A 22,218-nucleotide genomic window follows, 5' to 3' on the forward strand; every position below is an offset into this window, starting at 1 on the left:
CCTGAGTTGCTGTCATAGGATGCAATCTTTTCAGTTCTTATCTGTTCTCTGTTTGTGTTCACCCTGCACATTCCTCTGGAGGAGAAGAGGCCAGAGAAGGAACACAGTCCTCTACAGCTCGGAGGGGGGGGGGGGGTCTTCTACTCCAGCTGAGGGGTCGGAGAGGGGGGAGAGGGAGGGAGGGAGAGGGGAGGAGGGAGGGGAGAGGCGGAAAGAGAAAGTAGAGAGAGAGAGAGAAAATGAAATATGAGAAGGGAAGTTTGGATAGGAAGGGGTGGGTGGGAGGGTGGTGGGGGAGGGGGCAGGTTTTTGAGCTTTGACTTGTTTTGTATTTCTAAGCTGCAGTTGGTTCTGCTTTTTGGAATTCCACTGGTCACCACCACACCCAGGTCAAAGGTCACTGGTAGACGACACACTCTCCAGTCAAACATGCTAAAAACACACCAAACACAATCATCACTGAATCTCCAGATACTGATGGAGGGCATTTCTATTATGTGTGGTTAATAAAATGATAATTGCATACTTTTTAGCCTTTGGACTAAGAAAATATAAAACGAGATGACTCAAACAACCAGTAAGTTGTATCCCACATTCTTCGTCTCGTAAAAACAGGACTCATAGCCCAGTCATCCCTGGTCTCTGTCTGTGTAGACAGCATCGCGTAACAAACCCGCTGTTGGCATGGTACCCACACAGATGCTGACTGCAGCATAAACATATGAAGCCAGGCTGTACAAATGATGTAGTGTGTGTGTGTGTGTGTGTGTGTGTGTGTGTGTGTGTGTGTATGTGTGTGTGTGTGTGTGTGTGTGTGTGTGTGCGCGTGTGTGTGCGTGTGTATGCAATCGACTAAGCTGTGTAACCTTTGCACCCGAAAAGGGAGCTTAGGAGGAGGTATGAGTCACCTGGATGGTAACATGTGGTTGCCAGACTGATAAATGCCTGTAGAGCCTACACTAGAGATCTGCGCGCACACACACACACACACACACACACACACACACACACACACACACACACACACATACCCACACATACATACACACACTATTTCTCTCTCTCCACAGTGTTGGGGCCCTCTCCATCTCTTGGTCATTTTCATACTCATATGCTGGACCCAGCAAACACATGAGACATTTCCCTCTGCCCTCTCTCTGACTCCCCCTCCTCTCTCCCATTCTCACTCTCTGTCTCTGTCTCTCTCCTTCTGAGTGTGTGTGTGTGTGTGTGTGTGTGTGTGTGTGTGTCTCCTTCCCCTAAGCCTGTATGGTTTAGGGGAAGGAGTGAATGACTAAGCCAGGTTTTTCCCGCCTGTATGAATGAAGCTGAGCAGTAGGCCGATCACTGGACCATGACATGGAAAAAGAACAGCAAAGAAAAGCAAAGCAGTGGAAGATGTGATGGCTCCCAGAAGTGTAAAATGGAGAAAGGAGAGGGAACAAGGGAGAGAAGGAGGGGTCAGGAGGGATGGAGGGATGGAGGGATGGAGGGGGGAGGTAGAGGAAGAGAGGTGGAGGGGGAGGAGGGATGGAGGGGGGGTTCCTTGTTTTCCTCAGGATACGTGCGTACGTGTGTGTGTGTGTGTGTGTGTGTGTGTGTGTGCGTGTGTGCGTCTGTGTGTGCATCTGTGTTTGAGTTTGTGTGTAGACGGGTGGGGTTCTCCTCTGGGTAGGACATGGGGATACCCCATCTGGTTGGGGGGTTTCCCAACCACTCGCTGTAGGTTTTCCACTCCTGTATATACAAACTCTAGCCGGTTGTTAGGGTACAAGTATATAATTAGATTTCTGTTAGCGATTAGTCACTCACTTAACCGATTGCGTTTCGCAGAACTGGGTTGGTACCACATGCTGACACGTGGCAACAGAAAGCCTGGGCAAAGAAAAAGTCGGTTTGGACTGGTTGCCATGGAATCTTCTATGTGTTAGGGATTCGATTATTGGGAATAAAATGAGAAGGAACCTGCAAAGACATTTCTAAGAACAGTTAGGAATAGCTAGGTTAGCTGGTTAGCTGGTTTTGTAACTTTACAAACGTCCCTTTTCTTCTTTATCTCCCTTTTTTCTCTCTCTTTCTTCTCTGTTCACTCCTCTCGCCCTCTCTCCCCCTGTGTCTGTTCCCCTTCCCCTCCCTCCGAACCCAGAGCCAGTGGCTAGGCTTTAGCTTAGCAGGCTAACGCAGTGTTGCGGCGCATAGCGTCGTTTGACTCCAAATGCAGTGGGCATACTCGTTCAGAGCCAACAACACTCAATGTCAATGGCGTGAAAGAACAAACCATGTCTCTGTCTTTGTCTCTCCCCTTCCCTTCAATACTCAAAGACAGCTCAGTGCAGGTCTACTTCATTTGGCATTCTTTTGAAAAATAGACACTTCACTATTCATCTGGCCCTCTTTTCATCTTTTTGAGTGTTTTTCCACTGTGGTGTCCACTCCAATGAATCCATTGTGTGTCAGGAGCTCAAGAAGAGAGAGAGAGAACAGAGAGAATAGAGAGAGACAGAGAGTGGGGGGGAGAGAGAGAGAGAGAGAAAAGAGAGGATAGAGTTTTCTGGGCCAGAAGTCTCCAGCTGGGTGTTGCACACGTTTGTGAAATTTGGTGTGTCAACTCGACCGTCAGTTGCCAAGGCCGCTCGTAGCCCCGGGTCTGGCCCAGAGAACCGCAATAAAGAAGGCTGCTTCTCCCAAACGGGTGCGAAATGTTGTTATCGGGTTGCCATGGGTACTAAGATCCCCGTTTTGGAACTTTCCTTTCCCGGTTCCTAGTGTACGTCAGAGGGAGGATTCAGGAGTATAATTACAGAGCGGGAATGTGGGTGGCGTGGCATGGGAGAGGGGGAGAGGGGGAGACGGAGAGACGGAGAATGTGAGAAAATGTCAGAGAGAGAGAAAGAGAGAGGCAAGGAGCAAGAGAAAGACGGATTTAAGGGTGTAGAGATGACTGGAAGTCATAAAGTTAGACAGTGGGGGGATTGTATGTGCGCATGCATGTGTGCATCAGTGTGTGTGTGTGTGTGTGTGTGTGTGTGCGTGTGTGTGTGTGTGTGTGTGTGTGTGTGTGTGTGTGCGCGTGTGTGTGTGTGTGTGTGTGTGTGATGTAGTTTGATGTAGTTTCTGAAAGCTGGTCATTTCCCTGCACTACGACCCACTGTGTCTTACACTGAGGGCCAACCTTATAACTCATAGCCCCACCTCCTACCTCATCTCAGACACACACACGCACACACACACACACACACACACACACACACACATACACACAGACACACACACACACATACACACACACAGCTCCCACGCCATCTCAGACAGCCATGTCTGTGTTTCTCCTGTCTCTCAGCACTCATCTACAGCTCTCCTACATGAGTCTAGAGACAAAATTAACACAGGCGTGCGCACACACACACACACACCCAAACACACACACACACACACACACATATACACTGATGATGTCAGCCCAGCCCAGACGAAGTGAGTGATGTCTGAGGTTTACCACCCCACCTGACAGGAATGTAGAGTACACCTGATAATGAGTCTTCTCCTCCGTATCACCTGACCTTCTCTCACTCAACATCTTCTCTCCTTCGTACTCATCACCTTCACTTTCTCTCCTTCACACTGGCAGCTACACCCTCCAAGGATTCACATGGATGTGTGTTTTACGGTGCATGGCAGGTGTGCCAGTGTGACTAGAGAATGTGACTTTATAGTTCATAACAGGTTGGTGAGTGTGCATGGAAAATGTGACAGGGCATGTACAGTATGTGTGGGTGAATGTACAGTAGAGCTCTCCACCACGCTGTACTGGAAACCAGGGGAGGCTGGGGGAGGTAGAAATCGGAGGACGGGGCTCATTGTAATGCATGGGACAGAATGAGGAATTGTATCAAATGTGTTTGAGCTTTCGGGAACCGAATGAGGAGTGGTACCATTCCTTATACCATTCCATGCATTACAATGAGCCCGTCCTCCGATTCCTACCTCCACCAGCCTCCCCTGGTCTGTGAATGTCCCCACCATGTTTGAAAATAATTCTACCCTCCTCCGCTGGTTGTGTGACAATAAAACACATACATTTGTATTTTGTATGAATGTGAGACAAACACAATGTGTGAGTGTGTGGGCCTTTGTATGTGTTGAATGGTGGTTTGATGGAGGAAGGTCCCTGACCTCTCTGGTCTATTGAGTAACAGTAGGAAGGTCTCTAGCCTGTTGAGAGATGAACAGCCAAGCCTCAGTACAAATGTGACCTCAGGTCACCGGCTCCCTCCTCCGGCTGTCTCCTGTCTATGTGGGTGTTCTCTGATCTCAGATCAACTCCTATACTTCTTGTATCTGGCTTCTGGTACAGGACACTGTGTTATACCCTGACCTAGGACCAGCTACTGTAGGATCTTCCTTCCTTGGCTGGGTGTTGAAGTATGACTGTGTGTGGGTGTTCTCTGATCATGAGGGAAGACATTATGAAAGATGGGACTGGTTGGAACAAGAGATCTACAGTCCATTAAACGGTCCAGCCCAGACGGACCCCTCTTCTTCTTCTCTGGAACTCGTTTAAACGGTCCGGCCCAGTTGTACCCCTTGTTCTTCTTCTCTGGAACTCTATTAAACGGTCCAGGCCAGTTGGCCTCCTTTTCTTCTTTTCTGGAATGCCACTAAACAGTCCGACCCAGTCAGAACCACAGCCCAAAACCCAGAGCCCATTGTAGAGCGGACAATGTAACAGAGTATAGAAAGACACACTGGTCACATGATCAGACCAACCCAGATCACAAGGAGCATCTGAGGACAGTGCAAACGTCCATACACACACACACACAGACACACTCACACACATCTCACAGACACCACGCACAAACACATATACACACACACACACACACACACACACACACACCACACCTCCCTATTTGCGGAACAGAAGTGACTCACTCCCAGAATTTGACTTCCTGAGGGGGAGCTACACGTCGATTCATGCTATCAGTCTATTCACTGATAAGACTCCAGGGTAAAGTCAACAACTTTCCCATAAGCACTGACACTATCGCCATGCCAACCTGCTCCTGCCTGTTGTAACCGCTAGACTGACAAGATTTCACACCTGGCTGTTCGACACTTCCTGTCTTTGTGGGTGGGACCCAGCCTGAGTCACAGGTGAAGTCAGAGCTTTGATAGCCGGCCAGCGCCTGTGAGGTAACTTTGTGTCTCTGTCAACACTGTGAGAAATACATCTACTCATTTGTAGAGTGTGGTTGTCCTGGACTGCTGCCATGTATCATTAGGATTTGTGTTACATTCTTTTCTTTTACAACATGCCCATATATAGCTCTATCACGTATAACTGATACTCGGTAAGTATGTGAGATTAGTTTTTATAGTATAAGACATAAATGACAGACCTTTGGTGATTGATTGCAGTATCATTGCCACATTATCACCCACAGCTTGTTCATTCATCCCCTCCCAAGTTGTAGTACATTCTTAGTGCCCATATCTGGTGAAATAAGGGTTACTAAACAGAGGGAACTGATTACTAAACCGAGGGAACGAATTACAAAACCGAGGGAACGGATTCACACATCAAATCTTTTTTTTCTACCATGTGACCCCAGGGGGGCTCCGTAAGTTTCCTGTTGACCCACACAACAAACAACATTTCAGCTGCAAAAAGTCCTGCTTTATTTCCTAGATGATGTTATGACCCAGCACTGACGTGAAGGCTTGGGGTGTGTATACCACCTTCACTTCCTGCATGGTAGAGCCCTGACCCTCTCCAACTGGCTGGTTTCAATGAAACTCCACTACAAGTCTTGCAAAGCCTCGCGTTTGGCCTTCTGTAAACCACAGGTGAAGCCCATCCACTATAATCCACGAGTTTCTGCTGGAAGTAGGTTAAGTAGGTTATGGAGCAATGCTTTCTTGGCTGAGCGTTGTTAATGTGTCTTGTAAAAGGGTCTTTTGAAGTGTATATTGTTGTTGAAATGGCTAAATGCTTTTGATTTCGGCCTCTTTGGTATAGTAATGGTGACCTAATAATGTTCCATAATGGAACGGAAGGGACAAGTGGTATTTAGTGGATGTTTGGGTGTGAGCTCCTACCTACGTTAGCACCAACCCCCATCAACATCTCAGACCTCCATCAACACACACATGCACACACACACACACACACACACACACACACACACACACACACCCTCACAAACCCCTCATCATTATCTCTTGTTTCCCGAGCGGGCGTGGCACCACAGGGACGAGGCAGGACTCTGGATGCATGGAATGTTACCATTAGCCAACCATGGAGAACACCACATGAGGTGTGGGCGGCCCTGCCTTGGGAAAAAAGGTCTGCTTAACAGTTTTAAAATGTTAGGAAAATGTTCAAATCAAAATTCATGTTGAATAATAATCCAGTTTAGAATGTTAGAATTAGAATCCATTTAGAATGTTAGAGTTATAACCTGTTTAGAATTATAGAATTATAATCCATTTGGAATGTTAAAATTAGAATCCATTTAGAATGGTATTTCACCTGGGATATTATATAAACAGGCATGCACGTTTCCCAGAACTCATCTATTGTGTTTGCTCACTGTCCGCACAGTGTATTTGTAAGAAATTCTTTTATACATTAATTTCCTGACTTGAGTTCCTTCCTGGTTGTCAGGAAAAATACTTCCAGCTGAGTTAAGACAGGACAGTGACTAGAGAGACAGCAGGGAAAGAAAAAGAGAGAGAGAGAGAGAGAGAGAGAGAGAGAGAGAGAGAGAGAGAGAGAGAGAGAGAGAGAGATACAAACAATAACGAGATACGAACAATGTGTTCTTGTTTTATTCGTTTCATTAAACAGATGTTGGCTTTGTTAGACAGTTTACAGCCCCATGTCGGACCCCAGGAAGACTAGCTAATGTCATGGCATTAGCTAATGGGGATCCTAATAAACAAACAAACAAACAAACAGCCTTTTAAATTAAGACTTTTGTAAATAGATTAGCAATGTGTAAATTCATTACTGTGTACACTGCTAACATATACTACACACACACACACACACACACACACACACACACACACACACACACAGAGCGCACCGTCACCTCTCCTGAGAATGCATGGGTCAGTGTCAACTAACTGGCAAGGGAACAGCATCAACATGGAGAGAGAGAGAGCGGTACAGAGAGACAGAGAGATAGAGAGATAGAGAGATACAGACAGAGATGTGTTCTTGTTCTATTGGAGAGAAATAGGCCTGTGTGAATTTTCTGTGAGTCAACAGCAGCTTTAGATACCTGAGTAGGGGAATGTCCCTCCCTCCTCCTTCCCTCCCTCCCTTCCCCTATGTAGAACAGTATGGGGGCTCTAGGATATGTTCTAGGATATGTTTACCAGATTAGAGTACTCTTTGTTCCTGCTTGTCTACACAGGAGCCAGGCTAATTGTTCTTTTGTTTAGCCAGGCTGGAACTCACATCCTCTGATAATGTAGGTGGAGGACAATTACCGTAGCCAATCAGACGATCTGACACATGTCCGGTCACGTAGAATAGATAGGGTGAGGCCAATGACTTCTGATTGGAAGATAAAATACTATTCAATTATGTTGTATTCTATTATATTGTATTGTACTCTATTGTATTAGATTAGATTATAGTCTAATCAATTATTAATGTTGTCAATCAATCACGTGTGCGTTTGTGTGTGTGTGTCCGTGTCCGTGTTTGTGTACGTTTGATACAGTTCGGCCTGGATATGAATTGTCCCGACCTGAGACCCAAGTGAACAGTGTTCTTCCAGGTGTGAAATGTTGTCAGTCAGTCAGACAATGACTAAACCAGGGATCATCACCATCGTCAACCGACCACAACGGTTTCCCAACATTCAGCGATGCAGGTGGTGAAACACACCTTACTGTCAGTGGGAGGGGAATGTGATATCATTATTAACGATAAATCACTCTGTGACAGAACAATGTAACAAATTATTTTCCTTTCTCAAACTACTGCAGGATTCAAACAACAAGTAGAATACTGAAAACAGACACAACCATCTGAAGAAGCTGAAGTGAGGCTATTCAAACGGCGGCAAACATTCTCATTCACTTTCAAAAAGTTCCATGAATGTAAAATTGAATTACTTTGAATGTCTAGTCAGAGAGAATGAGACAGAGAGAGAGAGAGAGAGAGAGAGAGAGAGAGAGAGAGAGAGAGAGAGAGAGAGAGAGAGAGAGAGAGAGAGAGAGAGAGACTGGGCAGACAGAGGGGACAAAGGAGTCTATATAAAACTGCTGTGGTCTTGCTTGTGGAAAAGAGGGAGGACCAAGGGAAGCTGGTGGAGGCGGAGTGTCCTGGGGGGCGGGACAGCCGTTTGGTGGTGGGGGCCGGGGAGGTTTATAAACCTCCAGCGTCTCCTCCTCTCCCCCTGCCTAGTGTGTGTGTGTCTGTGTGACTCGTGCTGCTACCGTCTCTCTCTCTCTCTCTCTCTCTCTCTCTCATACTTTCAGTCTCAGTTACTCAGTCAGTCAGTCAGACAGCCATGAGTTATAAAAGCAGCTCCTACTCCGTGCGCTCCTCCAGCTCCAAGATGCCCTCCTCAGGCCACGTCTCCATCACCCGGACCTCCGCTGCTCCTGCCTACCGGGCCTCCAGCATCTACGGCGGGGCCGGGGGTCAGGGGGCCAGGATCTCCTCCTCCTCCTACTCAGGTGTGCGCAGCGGGATGGGGGGAGGCCTGGGGGGAGGCCTGGGTGGAGGCCTGGGGGGAGGCATGGGGATGACCACCAGCATCAAAGTGAGCGGCGGCAGCAGCGCTGGAGGTGAGAACTCGGGGCACGTCATGGGTAACGAGAAGTTCGCCATGCAGAACCTGAACGACCGCCTGGCCTCGTACCTGGAGACTGTGCGTAACCTGGAGGCAGCCAATGGGAAGCTGGAGCTGCAGATCCGCGAGGCACTGGAGAAGAGGGGGCCAGACGTCAACGACTACAGCCGCTACAACGCCATCCTGGACGACGTCAGGAAGAAGGTGAGAGGGGAAGGAGGGAGAAGGGGGCGGGGGTGGATGAGGGGAGGGGGGGGGGGGTGTTATGACTGCTAAAAAGATGTTGGACTAACTCTTCTCTGTTTCATTTAACTTTTATTCATCTCATTATTGTCTCCTAATTGTCTCCTAGTAGTCTTATGATAGTCTCATCATTGCCTCATTGTCTTAGATAGAGAATACAGGCAGACATATACTAAGTTACCAAGACTGTATTCTATGGGAAGTTGTGATATTGTTAATGTATTCTCACGGTCATAATATGATTAACCAAAAAGGGAAAACAGTAATAGAAATAGAATACACAGAGAAAAGGAGAGAAAGGGAGAGAGAGAGAAATAGAGAAATAGACAGACAAACAGACTAAGACAGAGAGAACACACTGACTCTGTTTCGCTCCACCAGTCTCAGGTCATTGACCCGGGTCGCAAAGGCCCAGGTAGTTGGTTAATTAATCCCACAGTGCTGATTGGCTTTTAGTTCATTAAAGCCAGTTGCTGATTGATCCATGGCACACTGCCAACATCTCTGGGCAGGGGGCCAGGGGGTGGAGAGAAAGAAGTCAGAGGGGGCATTCCAGAAGGTTCTGGTTGCTGACCCTAGATGTGGTCAGGAGTTACAGGGTTCAACCCGTAGCTGTGGGGGTCAGGGGTCATGTATATGTAACACCCCCCTCATTACTCAATTAGACAGATTGACTGTTCTGCTGATGGAGAAGAAATCAATCTATCACACAACCACTGTTAAAGAGAGCATTATGTGGCTCGTTTCATACAGAAAGAAAACAACATTGTGGAGTTAGAGTACTCTATGAACAGTACAAGTGACCCTGAACCATTTTCGCTAACAGTTATTGGTCAACCTTAAACGGCTGTTTTATTGACTGTGGTGAGTGTGTTCACTCTAAAAGTGACAGTTAGTGAGGGCAGGTGATATTGATAGGACAGGTGAGCTTCCTGTTTCCTTTATCATTTAGTTCCTTCATGATATAGAACTGTATGCTGAGTGAAACCGGCACTCAATGTCCCACATCGTTAAACCGTTAAAAGGTGATCCATCTCATTAAGTGACTCTATCTCTATTTATCTGATCTGGCCCATTCACCTGTGTGTCAAACTATAGAGTGATAGGTTCTATACTGCCGGGCGAGTCAGGGTGAGTCAACCTACGGTAGATCAGGGATCATTTATGTCAATTGACTACAATTCAGTGACTACAATGGGAAACACAATACACTACAATACAGTGGCGGCTGGCCGATAGAGGGCGCTGGGGCGCCGCCCCCACCTTCACTTCCTAGTTGCGATTTGTAAAAGTTTTTTTTTTAAATAAACATTGTTTATTCACAAAATGCGGCTGATATTCTGTCGGCGCCTATCAGCATTCATTAAAAATCCTCCAATACAATAAACATTTTATCTGTGTGTGTGTAAAATTCACTGTTAAAATACATAGGGGGAGGAGTCGGGTCGCCGATCGAATGCAAGTCTATCGCAGGCCAAATACTTTTCGCTTACACGTGAGCTGTAGCAGTGCTCCAATTGGCTGTCTCTATTTCTCGGCCGGGGCGCAAAAAGTTGCGTCCTGAATATCCGGTTGTAATAGCAGACAATGCATTATGCTGAGGACTTCCGACTTCCGGGCTTCCGGAGTATTTTAAATGAACATTCGTAATGTCTGTCTCTGATGTTCATGGTCAATTAAATCAGCCTATTTTGTGCAACTAATAATGTTCCCGCTAATGGGTTAACCGAGCAGCCTCGCACCTAACGTGCAAGCACCTAGCTTCGAACTATTCATAGCAATATGCGCGGGGCAAAAATAATCTATTGCCTCTAAAATCACCACGAACAGAACGGCGGAGGTACGGGTAAACAGGGCTCATGTTGGTGTCCTCAAAGGTAAGAGCTGTTTTTCTTTAACTCAACTGATAGCATTACCTTGCTGTTGTTGTTTACCGAATGCTCCATCTGACTGTCACACTGTGATTGTACTTGTGTAAACAGTTAATGAGTAACGTTAGCCGGTTTTGTGCGTGTCCTCTCATAGGCCTACTTCAGTGGTGTAGTCTAGTTTTTTCTAGCGGGTATACTGTGATTTTTCCCTCCCAGCCTCATATCGTTCATAAACATACATCTGCGCTCCCTGTCTAACGTTATATATATATATATAACATGACATGTTATAAGGCTGATCTGTGCATGATATTGCTGCATTCTGACATATTTCATGTCGCATCTCCCCCCTTTGATGGTATATGAGCTATAGTCTGTCGCAATGGTCCAAAATTTCATGAATGAAAGTGAAAGTTCTGTCACAAAACGCCGTTACGTATCCTCACACATGTTTAAGTGGGTATTGCGTGGGTAAAGTGAAATTCCGTCTTTGTTTTGAGCGCCAGTGCGCGTTTTATGCGCGTGCACGCGAAAAAAAAATCGTCCACACGGAAAAAAAAATCGCGAAAGAGGACCCCCCCGCCACTAATGTGAAAAATCCTGGAGGAAACACTGCTGTGCCCCACCCAAAATGTTTAGCACCAGCCGCCACTGCTACAATATTGTAAAACTCTCTACTGCATCTGTAACTAGCTACTCTGGTATGGTACAATACTGTAGACAGTAGAAATTTGAGGAACATAAAACAAAAAACCTCAGGTCAACTCCCATTGGATACTGGTACATTCCAGTCATTCTATGTACAGTATGTTTGGCCATTTGAACCCAGATGAACAAACATCATAACTTCAGAACTACAGTTTCTGTATGCAAAACCATAGAGAAGCCTTTCAGGACGGTAGATGGGAGATTTACCAACAGCACAAGAGGAGATCCAAATATGACTATTTGGTGTTGGAAACCATTCCTCATTCTGTTCCACATTTCTTCCGTCCGTCCACACACAAACACACATATACACACCAACCACCCCCCTTTAGCAAAATAAAGCTTCACTCACCAGCAACAACAACAGGAAACCCAACCCTGCAACCTTCCCACACACACACACACACACACACACACACACACACACATTCACACATTCACACACACACACACACACACACACACACACACACAAACACACGTACATACAGACACATCTCTGCTGTCTGTTAATGATTGGCTCCTGGACTTTAGTCACACAGGTCTCCACCCCTTATCTCATCTGCTATACACCATACAGAGCAAACACTGGCCAGCTGGCCTCGCTGCTGCCCTTGGCACTGTCCACAAACACAAACCCACACACACACACACACACACTAACGCACACTCATGCCCACATACACACACACAAACACCTGCTCTGTCCTCACACACACACACACACACACACACACACACACACGCACACCTGCGGTTTCTTTTCAACTCATATTCATTACAAAAAAGACTGTCTTTATAGCCTCGATCATCTATCAACACATTTTCATCAAGTCTGGACGATACTGTGTGTTTACCTGCACAAATGAAGCATTTATAAAATATCAATTGAGGATGACTTTCAGTCTACAGCAGAATTAGGCTTAATCTGTGTCCGGGCAGCCAGCCCTATAAATCCTCATCAGCTCGTTAAAAAGAGGAAATTAAAAGTGTGTTGGTTTTAATGTGGGATATCTCTGTATCTTTGTCCCCAGGTGTTTGATGCCACATTAGACAACTCCCGTCTGGTCCTGCAGATCGACAACGCCCGCTTGGCTGCTGACGACTTCAGAATGAAGTAAGTAGAGCTTAGGGTGGAAAAGTAGTGTTTAGGGGGCGAAAGTAGGGTTTAGGGTGCCAAAGTAGGGTCAAGCGTGCAGAAGTAGCTCTTCGGATGCAAAAGTAGAGTTTTGGGTGCAAAGTAGTCTTTAGGGTGCAAAAGCAGTGTTTAGGTTACACAAGTAGAGCTTAGGGTGCTTTCTCTCAACCTCTCTCTCACTCCTTTAGGTTCATTCCCCTCGTCTCTCTCTCTCCCTTTCTCTATTCCTCTTTCCTCCCAACCCTCTCAAACTTAGTGCTTAATGTGCAGAACAAGCAGGCCTTTGCTGGGACTCCTCGAGTTATGGCAACAAAATGGGAGTCAAATGATGGAGAGATAAAGAGACGCTGCTGTCCCACGCTTTAACCACAACCTGCAGGCTAGGGACCGGCCCTTATTGCTGTACGCTTTTCTAATGACAAAAACAACACTGACAGCAGGAATACATTTCTGTTAAACTGTTCATATTAAACAAAAGAAATCAACTACAAAAACAGACATGTAGCGACACCGTAGCTTCACAGTCCCTGACCCTGAAGCTCTGCCCTATGTTTAGACATGAGTCTGAGCAACTCACAAGATAATGTCACATTATAACTGTAGTAATAACACATGTATAGACCAACTTCATCTAAACTGTCACTAAGTTCAGATTCAGATTCAATTTAATTGTCATTGGCATAGTACAAGTACAGAGACAACAAAATGCATTCGGCATCTAGGTGAAATATGATTTTAGGTGATTAAATCATTATGGTTATGTTGATCAATCAGAAAATCATTTTGAAATGTGAGGGGGTGCCATAAGTGTCTAACAAGATTTTGATTGATTCACCATAGCTGACCAGTACAGTACTACAGTACTAACTGTGACCCTATGTGCTGTGTGTAGGTTTGAGTCAGAGCTGTCCATCCGCCAGTCCGTGGAGGCGGACATCATTGGTCTGAGGAAGGTGATCGATGACACCAACATGGGTCGTATGAACCTGGAGAGCGAGATCGAGTCCCTGAAGGAGGAGCTGATCTTCCTCAAGAAGAACCACGATCAGGTGGAGTTTGCTACACAAACGCACTACGTTAATATTTACTGTCCGTCTTGGCGTTACGCTAACTTAGCATGAATAATGTAAGCTCATATAAAACAGTTTCATGTTTCACTTTTGTATGCAGTGATCTCTTTATCCAAGGCGGCACCTCTATTTGCTAGTCTTGAAAAAGAATAAACCACTGTTTATTCCTCCAACCCCACCTCTAGCTTCTAAACCAATATTAGCTAGGCACTAAGCTAGCCAGTTGACGCAGGAGATATGGTAAACTCAACTGTATCAACAAGGGAGGAAATTCATGGCATCCATCATGGTTTCTGTAGCACCAAGATAATCTTGTCGGTTGGCCTACAGAAGAATATGGTCTTACAGAGCTTTCTGGAAACACTCCCATTGATATTTTGTGGGTTATTTAGATTTGTCTTTGGCTTTGGGCGTGGTGACCACAACATTTTAAATTCTCAGTGGCAGTTCGAATACAAAACATAAACCGATCTCTTTACAAACTGACACTGAAGAAGGGGAACAGAATTTAAGTAGTGCACTTTTAACCTCTCGTTCTTGTCTTGCTGACCCCAGGAAGTGATGGAGCTGCGTAACCAAGTCAACCAATCAGGAGTGCACGTGGATGTGGACGCTCCTAAGGGGCAGGATATGGCCCAGATCATGGATGAGATGAGGGCTAAGTACGAGAAGATGGCCCTGCAGAACCAGCAGGAACTCAAAGCATGGCACGAATCACAGGTACTCATCCTCATCCTCCTCTTCCTCCTCCTCCTCTTCCTCCTCTTTTTCCTCTTCCTATTCCTCTTCCTCTGCCTCCTCCACCTCTTCCTCTTTGGTGTTTCTGAAACTCCCAAACTCTAAACATAAACAAAAAGGTGACCAATTATTTTATGTCAACAGTGTCTATAGACCATCCTCAGTGCTCTCTCCATTGCAGAAATGATGGTTGATATTCATATTGACTGTGTGTTTGGTTGCAGATCACAGAGGTGCAGAGCCAGGTTGTTCAGAACACAGAGGCCCTCCAGGGGGCACATACAGAGGCCAATGACCTTCGCCGGCAGCTGCAGACCCTGGAGATAGAGCTGGAGTCACAGAAGAGCCTGGTAAGACCATTCAACCACGTACACACTCAGTTAAAAACACACACACACACACACACACACACACACACACTCAGCAAAAAACACACACACTGAGCCAAGCTAAACACACACACACACACACAAACACTCAGCTAAACATGCTCAGCTCACTTTACTGCACTGTGTAGCTTAGCCATGGTTGATTGCATGGTTTAGTTTTCGTTATCACTTTGAGCTCTCTTCTCACCCTGACTGTACCCCTCTCTCCTCCTCCTCCTCCCCTCCTCCTCTCCCTGCGACAGAAAGGGTCTCTGGAGGGAACCCTGCGGGACACAGAGATGCGCTACAACATGGAGATCGAGAGCATGAACAACATCATCATCTCGCTGGAGGCTGAGTTGACCCAGCTTCGCACCAACATCAAGCAGCAGACTCACGAGTATGAGGCACTGCTCAACATGAAGATGAAGTTGGAGGCTGAGATCGCCACGTACAGGAGGCTGCTGGATGGAGAAGACTTCCAGTGAGTAGGATAGCGAGAGGGAGCATTTTAATTTCTGTGTAGAGCACCAGAAGAGGTGGTAGAAAATCGGAAGCCTCAACTGTACAGTGCTGTATGTGTTTCCTGGTAACATTCAGGCACTGAAGTGAATTGAGAATGAAGGAGAAGTTAGTTGTTACCATTATGGGAAAAATAAATGTTAGCATACTGTATTAGAATTGATGGAACAGTTAAAATGTCAATTTAAGTCAATATTATGTGTTGAGATTGGTTGACTGGAGGCCATCTTTGGAGATGTGGTCTCTTTTATGTGGATATGAATGCAATCATGTACAGTAGATTCTTATAGACTGACTCTTCTGGAACTGTCTCTCTCTCTCTCTCTCTCTCTCTCTCTCTCTCTCTCTCTCTCTCTCTCTCTCTCTCTCTCTCTCTCTCTCTCTCTCACCACACAGTCTGCAGGATGCTCTCGAGGACCAGAAGACAGTGAAGACCAAGGTGATGACTGTCACTCAGACCCTGGTCGACGGCAAAGTGGTCTCCTCCAGCACAGAGCAGAGAGACCTCTAAAGAAGGCCATTGGTTCATCCTGACCTCTGAACTCCCAACCATGGCTCCCATTTGTCCTCTTCTCTTCCTGAACTTACAACACAAGAACTCCATTGGCTAACATTTACATAGGTTGAGAATTACAACCAGTCAGAGACCAAAGAGGACCTTTGAACTGTCAATCACAGCTATTGGTTCCCTCTCATGACCTTAGTTACAACACTAAAATCCCATTGACTAACTCCATTTACACAGGCTAACTAGTATAGGAGGCCAGAGACCAGCTGGATAAGACGAGAACTCGTCCATCTCTTATTTATTCCATCCTAATGTCTTCTGCTGTAGTGTCTTAAGTGTTTCAATTTCATACATTAAGGAGCAGGGCCGACATTCGTTTACAGTACGGACTAAGAAACAAATGCTATATCTGATTAAATTCATATCATATTGACCGTTTATTGTTAAACCAGCAGCAGAATAAAATGCAATTCTGTATCTTCTTGATGTAAACTGTTGTTTTTGTGTCTTTTATCATCATCTTGGTTTTCTCTCTGTCCAGTTTGGTCTAATGTGTTGAATCTTCATTGTACTGACTCCTGACATTCCAATAAAGTTTTTACCAGCACCATCCAGACTGTTGACCGTCACTGAGTGATGACTTCTATACATGAAACATTGTGACGTTAGAATTATAAGGTTCTATCTCCATTTTTGTCAAAATGTATTTTTTTACATAATCTGATCCCTTAGGTGTTTATTAATGCCTGTGTGGTGTTATTTTTTAAATGTTGACATTTTTGAGTTAGTAATTCATAAAATACAAAGGTTCCATCTCACAAAACATAATGGAATGTAAAAACTTTGACGCTCAATATCTCTGAACTGCCCTAAACGGAGATTTATAATTCGGACCTTATAATTCTGAGCTCACAACATGAGCATGAACCGCAAACATGAATGATCTTATGTTGTTTTCAGAAATACTGTATATAAGGGTGATTTCCCCAACAAATATCAAGCCTATTCTCTTAATAAAAGGTTTTTCACTGTAGAAAAGAAGCATCACACACTAAATAAAGAAAAGAAGCCCTTGGAAGAATCATTTCGGTTCAATGTACTGAACAGTAGAAGCTTCTCTTTGGAAAGGGTTCTACGTAGAACCAAAAAAGGTTCTTGAAAAGACTTCTCCTGCAGGAGCAATCAAAGATTCCCCATTGGTCTTTAGTACAGGATTAGTCCAGTGTTTAATGGATGAACTGTGTATGAACAATGGAGATTACATTTCAGCCATCATTTCATGATAGCAGTGGATAATGAATTAGCTGTCTACTGATAGCTAAGGCTAGATATCATGGCAATGAGCAGGGATACTTCAGTCACAAGAGCATGACACCGTTATCTGTAGTAGTGTCTACAGTTCATGTGTTATCTACTGATCAAAACTATCTATACCCGTCTCTGGCCTTGTAATGGTGCATTCAAACACTCCTCTGAAAATCTGAGCTTCCTACCAATATTACGTGTAGGATTTTGCATATACAGTACCTCCCTATTGGCTAATTCTGAGATAACTCCAAGTGAACCGAGTGATCTCAGAGGCACACGATTTGCAGAATCATCAATATCCAAATTTCCGCCGGAATAAGTAAATTCCCCCTTTCCCCAGGCATGCAATCAAAGCTGTGAATAGGTGAAGAGCACAGAGTCTAACCAGGGTCTGAAGGTGAAAGAGCAATCAGGAAGAAGAGTGGCATGATGCAATACAGCTTTATCTATAAAACCTCTCTCCTCCTCCTTCTTCTCTCTCTCTCTGTCTATCACCTTGGATATATAGACACAGACAAACACACTGCAGGTACAACCATACAACATGGATTCTTTCTCTAGATACTCGTTGGCCGGGAGTGGCCCTATGTTTGCCAAGAAGGAATGGAGCTCCAGGTCCGCCCATGGGGGGGCCGGGGGCTACGGCACCAGGGTCTCCTCCATCTACAGTGGGGTCAAGGTGGGCAGAGGAGCCGCCATAGGGGGCATCGGAGTGGAGGGGGGTTACCATGTGCATACCTCCAGCAGCGCAGGGACAGGGGGCTTTGTCATGGGCAACGAGAAATCGACCATGCAGCACCTGAACGACCGTCTGGCAACATACCTGGAGACGGTGCGGAACCTGGAGACAGCCAACGAGAGGCTGGAGGTGAAGATCCGCGAGGAACTGCAGAAGAGAGGGCCGACGGGGACGGACTACAGCCGTTACGAGGCTACGCTGGTCACCCTCAGGAAACAGGTGAGAACCATGTCTAGCTTTCAAGTTTGAAGTTCAGGGTGAGTTTAACTCACTAAGTGCCAAAGAATTCCAGAACACTCACCACCTAGTGTGTTTTATGTGGTATAATAGCAATAATGCTTTGATTGGCTACAAAAAGAAGCATCATATTTTATGCATTTTTGGTCACTCGTCTAGAATGTTAACAATTTGGGCAACTTTATTTACCCTCGGCACTCAATAAGTTAAGAGTGCATTTCACCCATGGTCACTTTAGATTAAAACAAACACAGGATAAATGTTACAGTGTCCACACTAGCATACAGTACCACACACAGTCGAATTAAGCAAAGTGCTGACCATGTGTTCTTAGTAGTATAGCCATGTGATGTTCTCTATTGAAGGCATCACACACTAAATAAAGCTTTAAAACTTTGAATGTAACATGTGTCAAACTCTAGTAACTAGTAATTTCACCACAATCAGTTCAATCTATTATGGGATCCCCTAAGCCCCCCGCAAACACCACAACCGGTGTATGACCAAGTCATATAAAGGGCTAACTTATTAAAAGCAAGGCATAAGAAAGACTGTCAAACACCACATTGTATATCTCTTCAAGCATACCTCATTTCTCAATGTTTACAACCTGGACTTTGTATTTGTATAAGCCTTTTATTTAACCTGGTTGTATACCACCCAGCAGATACACGCTTGTAAAGATGTGCAAAGAAACAATTGCATCTACATCAATTGCTGTCTGTCTGTCTCTGTCTCTCTCGCCCCTCTCTTTCCCCCCTGTGTCTCTCTCTCTCTCTCTCTCTCTCTCTCTCTCTCTCTCTCTCTCTCTCTCTCTCTCTGCCTCTGTCTCTCTGCCTCTCTCTCTCTATCTCTCTCTCTCTATCTCTATCTTCCCCCCCACCTCTCTCGTTCAGATCTTGGAGGCTGTGGTAACCAATGCAGGGACAGCTATCCAGATGGACAATGCTAGCCTTGCTGCAGATGACTTCCGGGCCAAGTGAGTGCTTGTGTTGGGAACCCTGTGTGACCTTGTCTAAGACCTAAAGTTTTCTGAAAGAGTGTGTGTGTGTGTGTGTGTGTGTGTGTGTGTATGTTTGTGAAGGCTAGAGTATGAGATTGGGATGCGCCAGACTGTGGATTCTGATGTGTCCAAGCTGAGGAAGGTTCTAGATGACACCAACATGATCCGGATGCACCTGGAGAGTGACATTGAGTCCCTGAAGGCAGAACTCATCACTCTGAAGAAGAACCACCAAACGGTGAGGAACACTGAATCATTAATTACAATACTGAATCAGGAATCACACTACTGAATCATGAATCACAATAGTGAATCATGAATCGCAATACGAGATCATTCAGTTTTTACACCTTAAAGTCAGATAATTCCTTACCTTGAGAGTAGTCTATGGTCCAGGAGAAACTGTAATCCATGTTCAGTTCAGAGTTGTAAAAAAAAAAAAGCCACTACTAACTTCAACTAGCTACTGCTAACAACAAATCAATGGATGTTCAATATTGTTCAACAAAATCACGTCCTATTTCCTGTGAGACAGGAAGTGATGGAGCTGCGTGCGTACATCACCGAGTCAAGTGTGCACGTGGATGTGGACGCTCCAAAGGGGCAGGACCTGACCCTGATCATGGAGGAGATGAGGGCTAAGTACGAGAAGATGGCCCTGAAGAACCAGCAGGAACTCAAAGCATGGCACGAATCACAGGTACAACACTCTGTCCTTCACTAGGAACTCTCTAATCATTGCCCAATCTGCAGTATGAGTGTGGGTTAATATACATGGTGTGTGTGTGTGTGTGTGTGTGTGTGTGTGTGTGTGTGTGTGTGTGTGTGTGTGTGTGTGTCATTTCATTCATTTCATTTTTGGCATTTAGCAGACACCTTATTCCAAAGCGAGTTACAATCAATACATTTGAATAACTAAGTGAATCAATCTTATCCATCAGTCGTAACAGCAAAAATAATCTAGCTCAGGCCAGGGGCCATTGGCAGTCGTCATGCTAGAAGAGCATTTTCTCATGGTGTGTGTGTGTGTATGTGTCTGTGTTTTCCTCTCCTCCAGATCACAGAGGTGCAGATGCAGGTGACAGTGAGCACCACGGCCCTGAAGGAGGCCAGCAGCACCATGAGTGAGAGCAGGAGGAGGATGCAGTCTCTCCAGATAGAGCTTCAGTCTGAGAACAGCCTGGTAAGAACCACATCACATTTACATTTAGGTCATTTAGCAGACGCTTTTGTCCAAGTCAATTTGGCTAAAATAAAGAAGAGAAAGGAACAAAATAAGTTGTCAACTCAAGCCATGGAGGAGAGCAATCAACTCCTGTATTATATTATATTATATTATATTACATTACATTCCATTTTATTCCATTCTATTATATTCTGATATTCTACAAGTGTGTTTTCAAATGTCACATAGCCATCCCATAAAATGACTTGCAATTTAATCTAATCTAATCTAATCTAATCTAATCTAATCTAATCTCATTTCCTACGTACAGAAAGAATCCCTGGAGGGCACCCTGCGTGACGTGGAGATGCGGTACAACATGGAGCTAGAGAAGTTCCAGGGCATGATCCTCCGTCTGCAGGCCGAGCTCACCAAGATCCGCTCCAACATCCAGGACCAGACGCAGCAGTACCAGGCTCTGTTCAACATCAAGATGCAGCTGGAGGCCGAGATCCAGACCTACAGGAGGCTGCTGGAGGGGGGAGACTTCAGGTGAGGAGACATCAGGGGAGGCAGGTGGAGGTAGACATTGGAGGACGGGCTTATTGTAATGCAAGGAACGGAATGAGGAATGGTATTAAACTTTACAAATATGTTGAAGTCTAGGACTAGCCGTAATCTTTGTCCGGGAAACCAGCCCATAGAGTATAAGCAAGATGGGCAGAACTCCACCTTGCATACTGATTTGAATGTTGAGTAAGATTTCCACCATCTTACCTTTACCTGACCAATACCTACAGTACTGTATACCCATACCCTTACCAACTGCAATGGCGTCCATGTCAGATTATCCATAACATCTCCATAAAACATGGATTATGGAGGATAATGGTTTACAGTTTGCCAATCTGTGACAGCGATGATGATATCTGATTAATTTGTCGTTGAATTCAGGAAGCTCGTCATTCTTGCAAATTTGATGCAAACTAGTTTTATGCAAATATCGCAAGCATCTCAGTTTATGCAAAGTGTTAGCGACAGTACCTCCCCTCTCTGTTTGATGTTCTATTGCAGCTGCAATTCTAATGATTGACTCTTCCCTCTCTCCTTCCCTCCCTCTCTCTCTCCCCTCACTCTATCCCACCCTCTCTCTCACCCTCTCTACCCCCCTCCCTCTCTCTCTCTCTCTCTCTCTCTCTCTCTCTCTCTCTCTCTCTCTCTCTCTCTCTTTCTCTCCTCTTTCCCCTCCCCCCTCTCTCTCTTTCTTTCTCTTTCTACCCCCCCTCTCCCCTCTCTCTCTCTCTCTCTTTCTTTCTCTCCCTCCCTCTCTCTCTCGCTCCCTCTCCTTCTCTCTCTTTCTCCAGACTTGAGGAGGCCCTTGAGGTGCAGGCTGTGAAGGAGTCTGTCACCCACACTAAGACCACGACCATCACCCAGACCTTGGTGAATGGGAAGGTCGTGTCGTCTGAAACATCGTCTGAGGTCAATTGCACTGACGCATGAATAAAACAAAATAAACAATAAAACCAAGACAACAACAACAATAACAATAACTCCTGTTTTATTACCAGCACAGTGTTTGTTTTGATAGTTTATTTATCAGTTACATTATGATCACCAACATGTTACCTCTCTGAAATACAGTATATGCATATAGACAACAAATGCAATGTTGTTGTGACATTACACAAGCAACTTTGACATCCAATCCTAGAGGTTATACCAATGGAGGCTATCTGAGGTAGAAATCAGAGGATGGGCTCATTGTAATGCATGGAATG

The 22,218-nt window shown here is 45.3% G+C and overlaps 1 protein-coding gene across 1 annotated transcript; it reads left to right on the forward strand.

Annotated features, from left to right (window-relative positions):
- Positions 1-8,436: 8,436 nt before the first annotated feature.
- Positions 8,437-21,940, forward strand: LOC308160260 (uncharacterized protein; the record flags this gene model as incomplete). Its single annotated transcript, XM_080534178.1, has 14 exons — positions 8,437-9,023; positions 12,676-12,758; positions 13,672-13,828; positions 14,405-14,569; positions 14,812-14,937; positions 15,219-15,439; positions 15,874-15,972; positions 17,855-18,251; positions 19,166-19,248; positions 19,354-19,510; positions 19,808-19,972; positions 20,330-20,455; positions 20,769-20,989; positions 21,802-21,940. Exons 1-14 carry the CDS (start codon positions 8,535-8,537, stop codon positions 21,938-21,940), a joined length of 2,628 nt encoding a protein of 875 aa, XP_080390304.1. The 5' UTR covers positions 8,437-8,534.
- Between the last annotated feature and the right edge of the window lie 278 nt (positions 21,941-22,218).

This window comes from Nansenia antarctica, assembly GCF_963989245.1.
Source record: "Nansenia antarctica genome assembly, chromosome: 6".
In the NCBI taxonomy this organism is placed as follows: Eukaryota; Metazoa; Chordata; class Actinopteri; order Argentiniformes; family Microstomatidae; genus Nansenia; species Nansenia antarctica.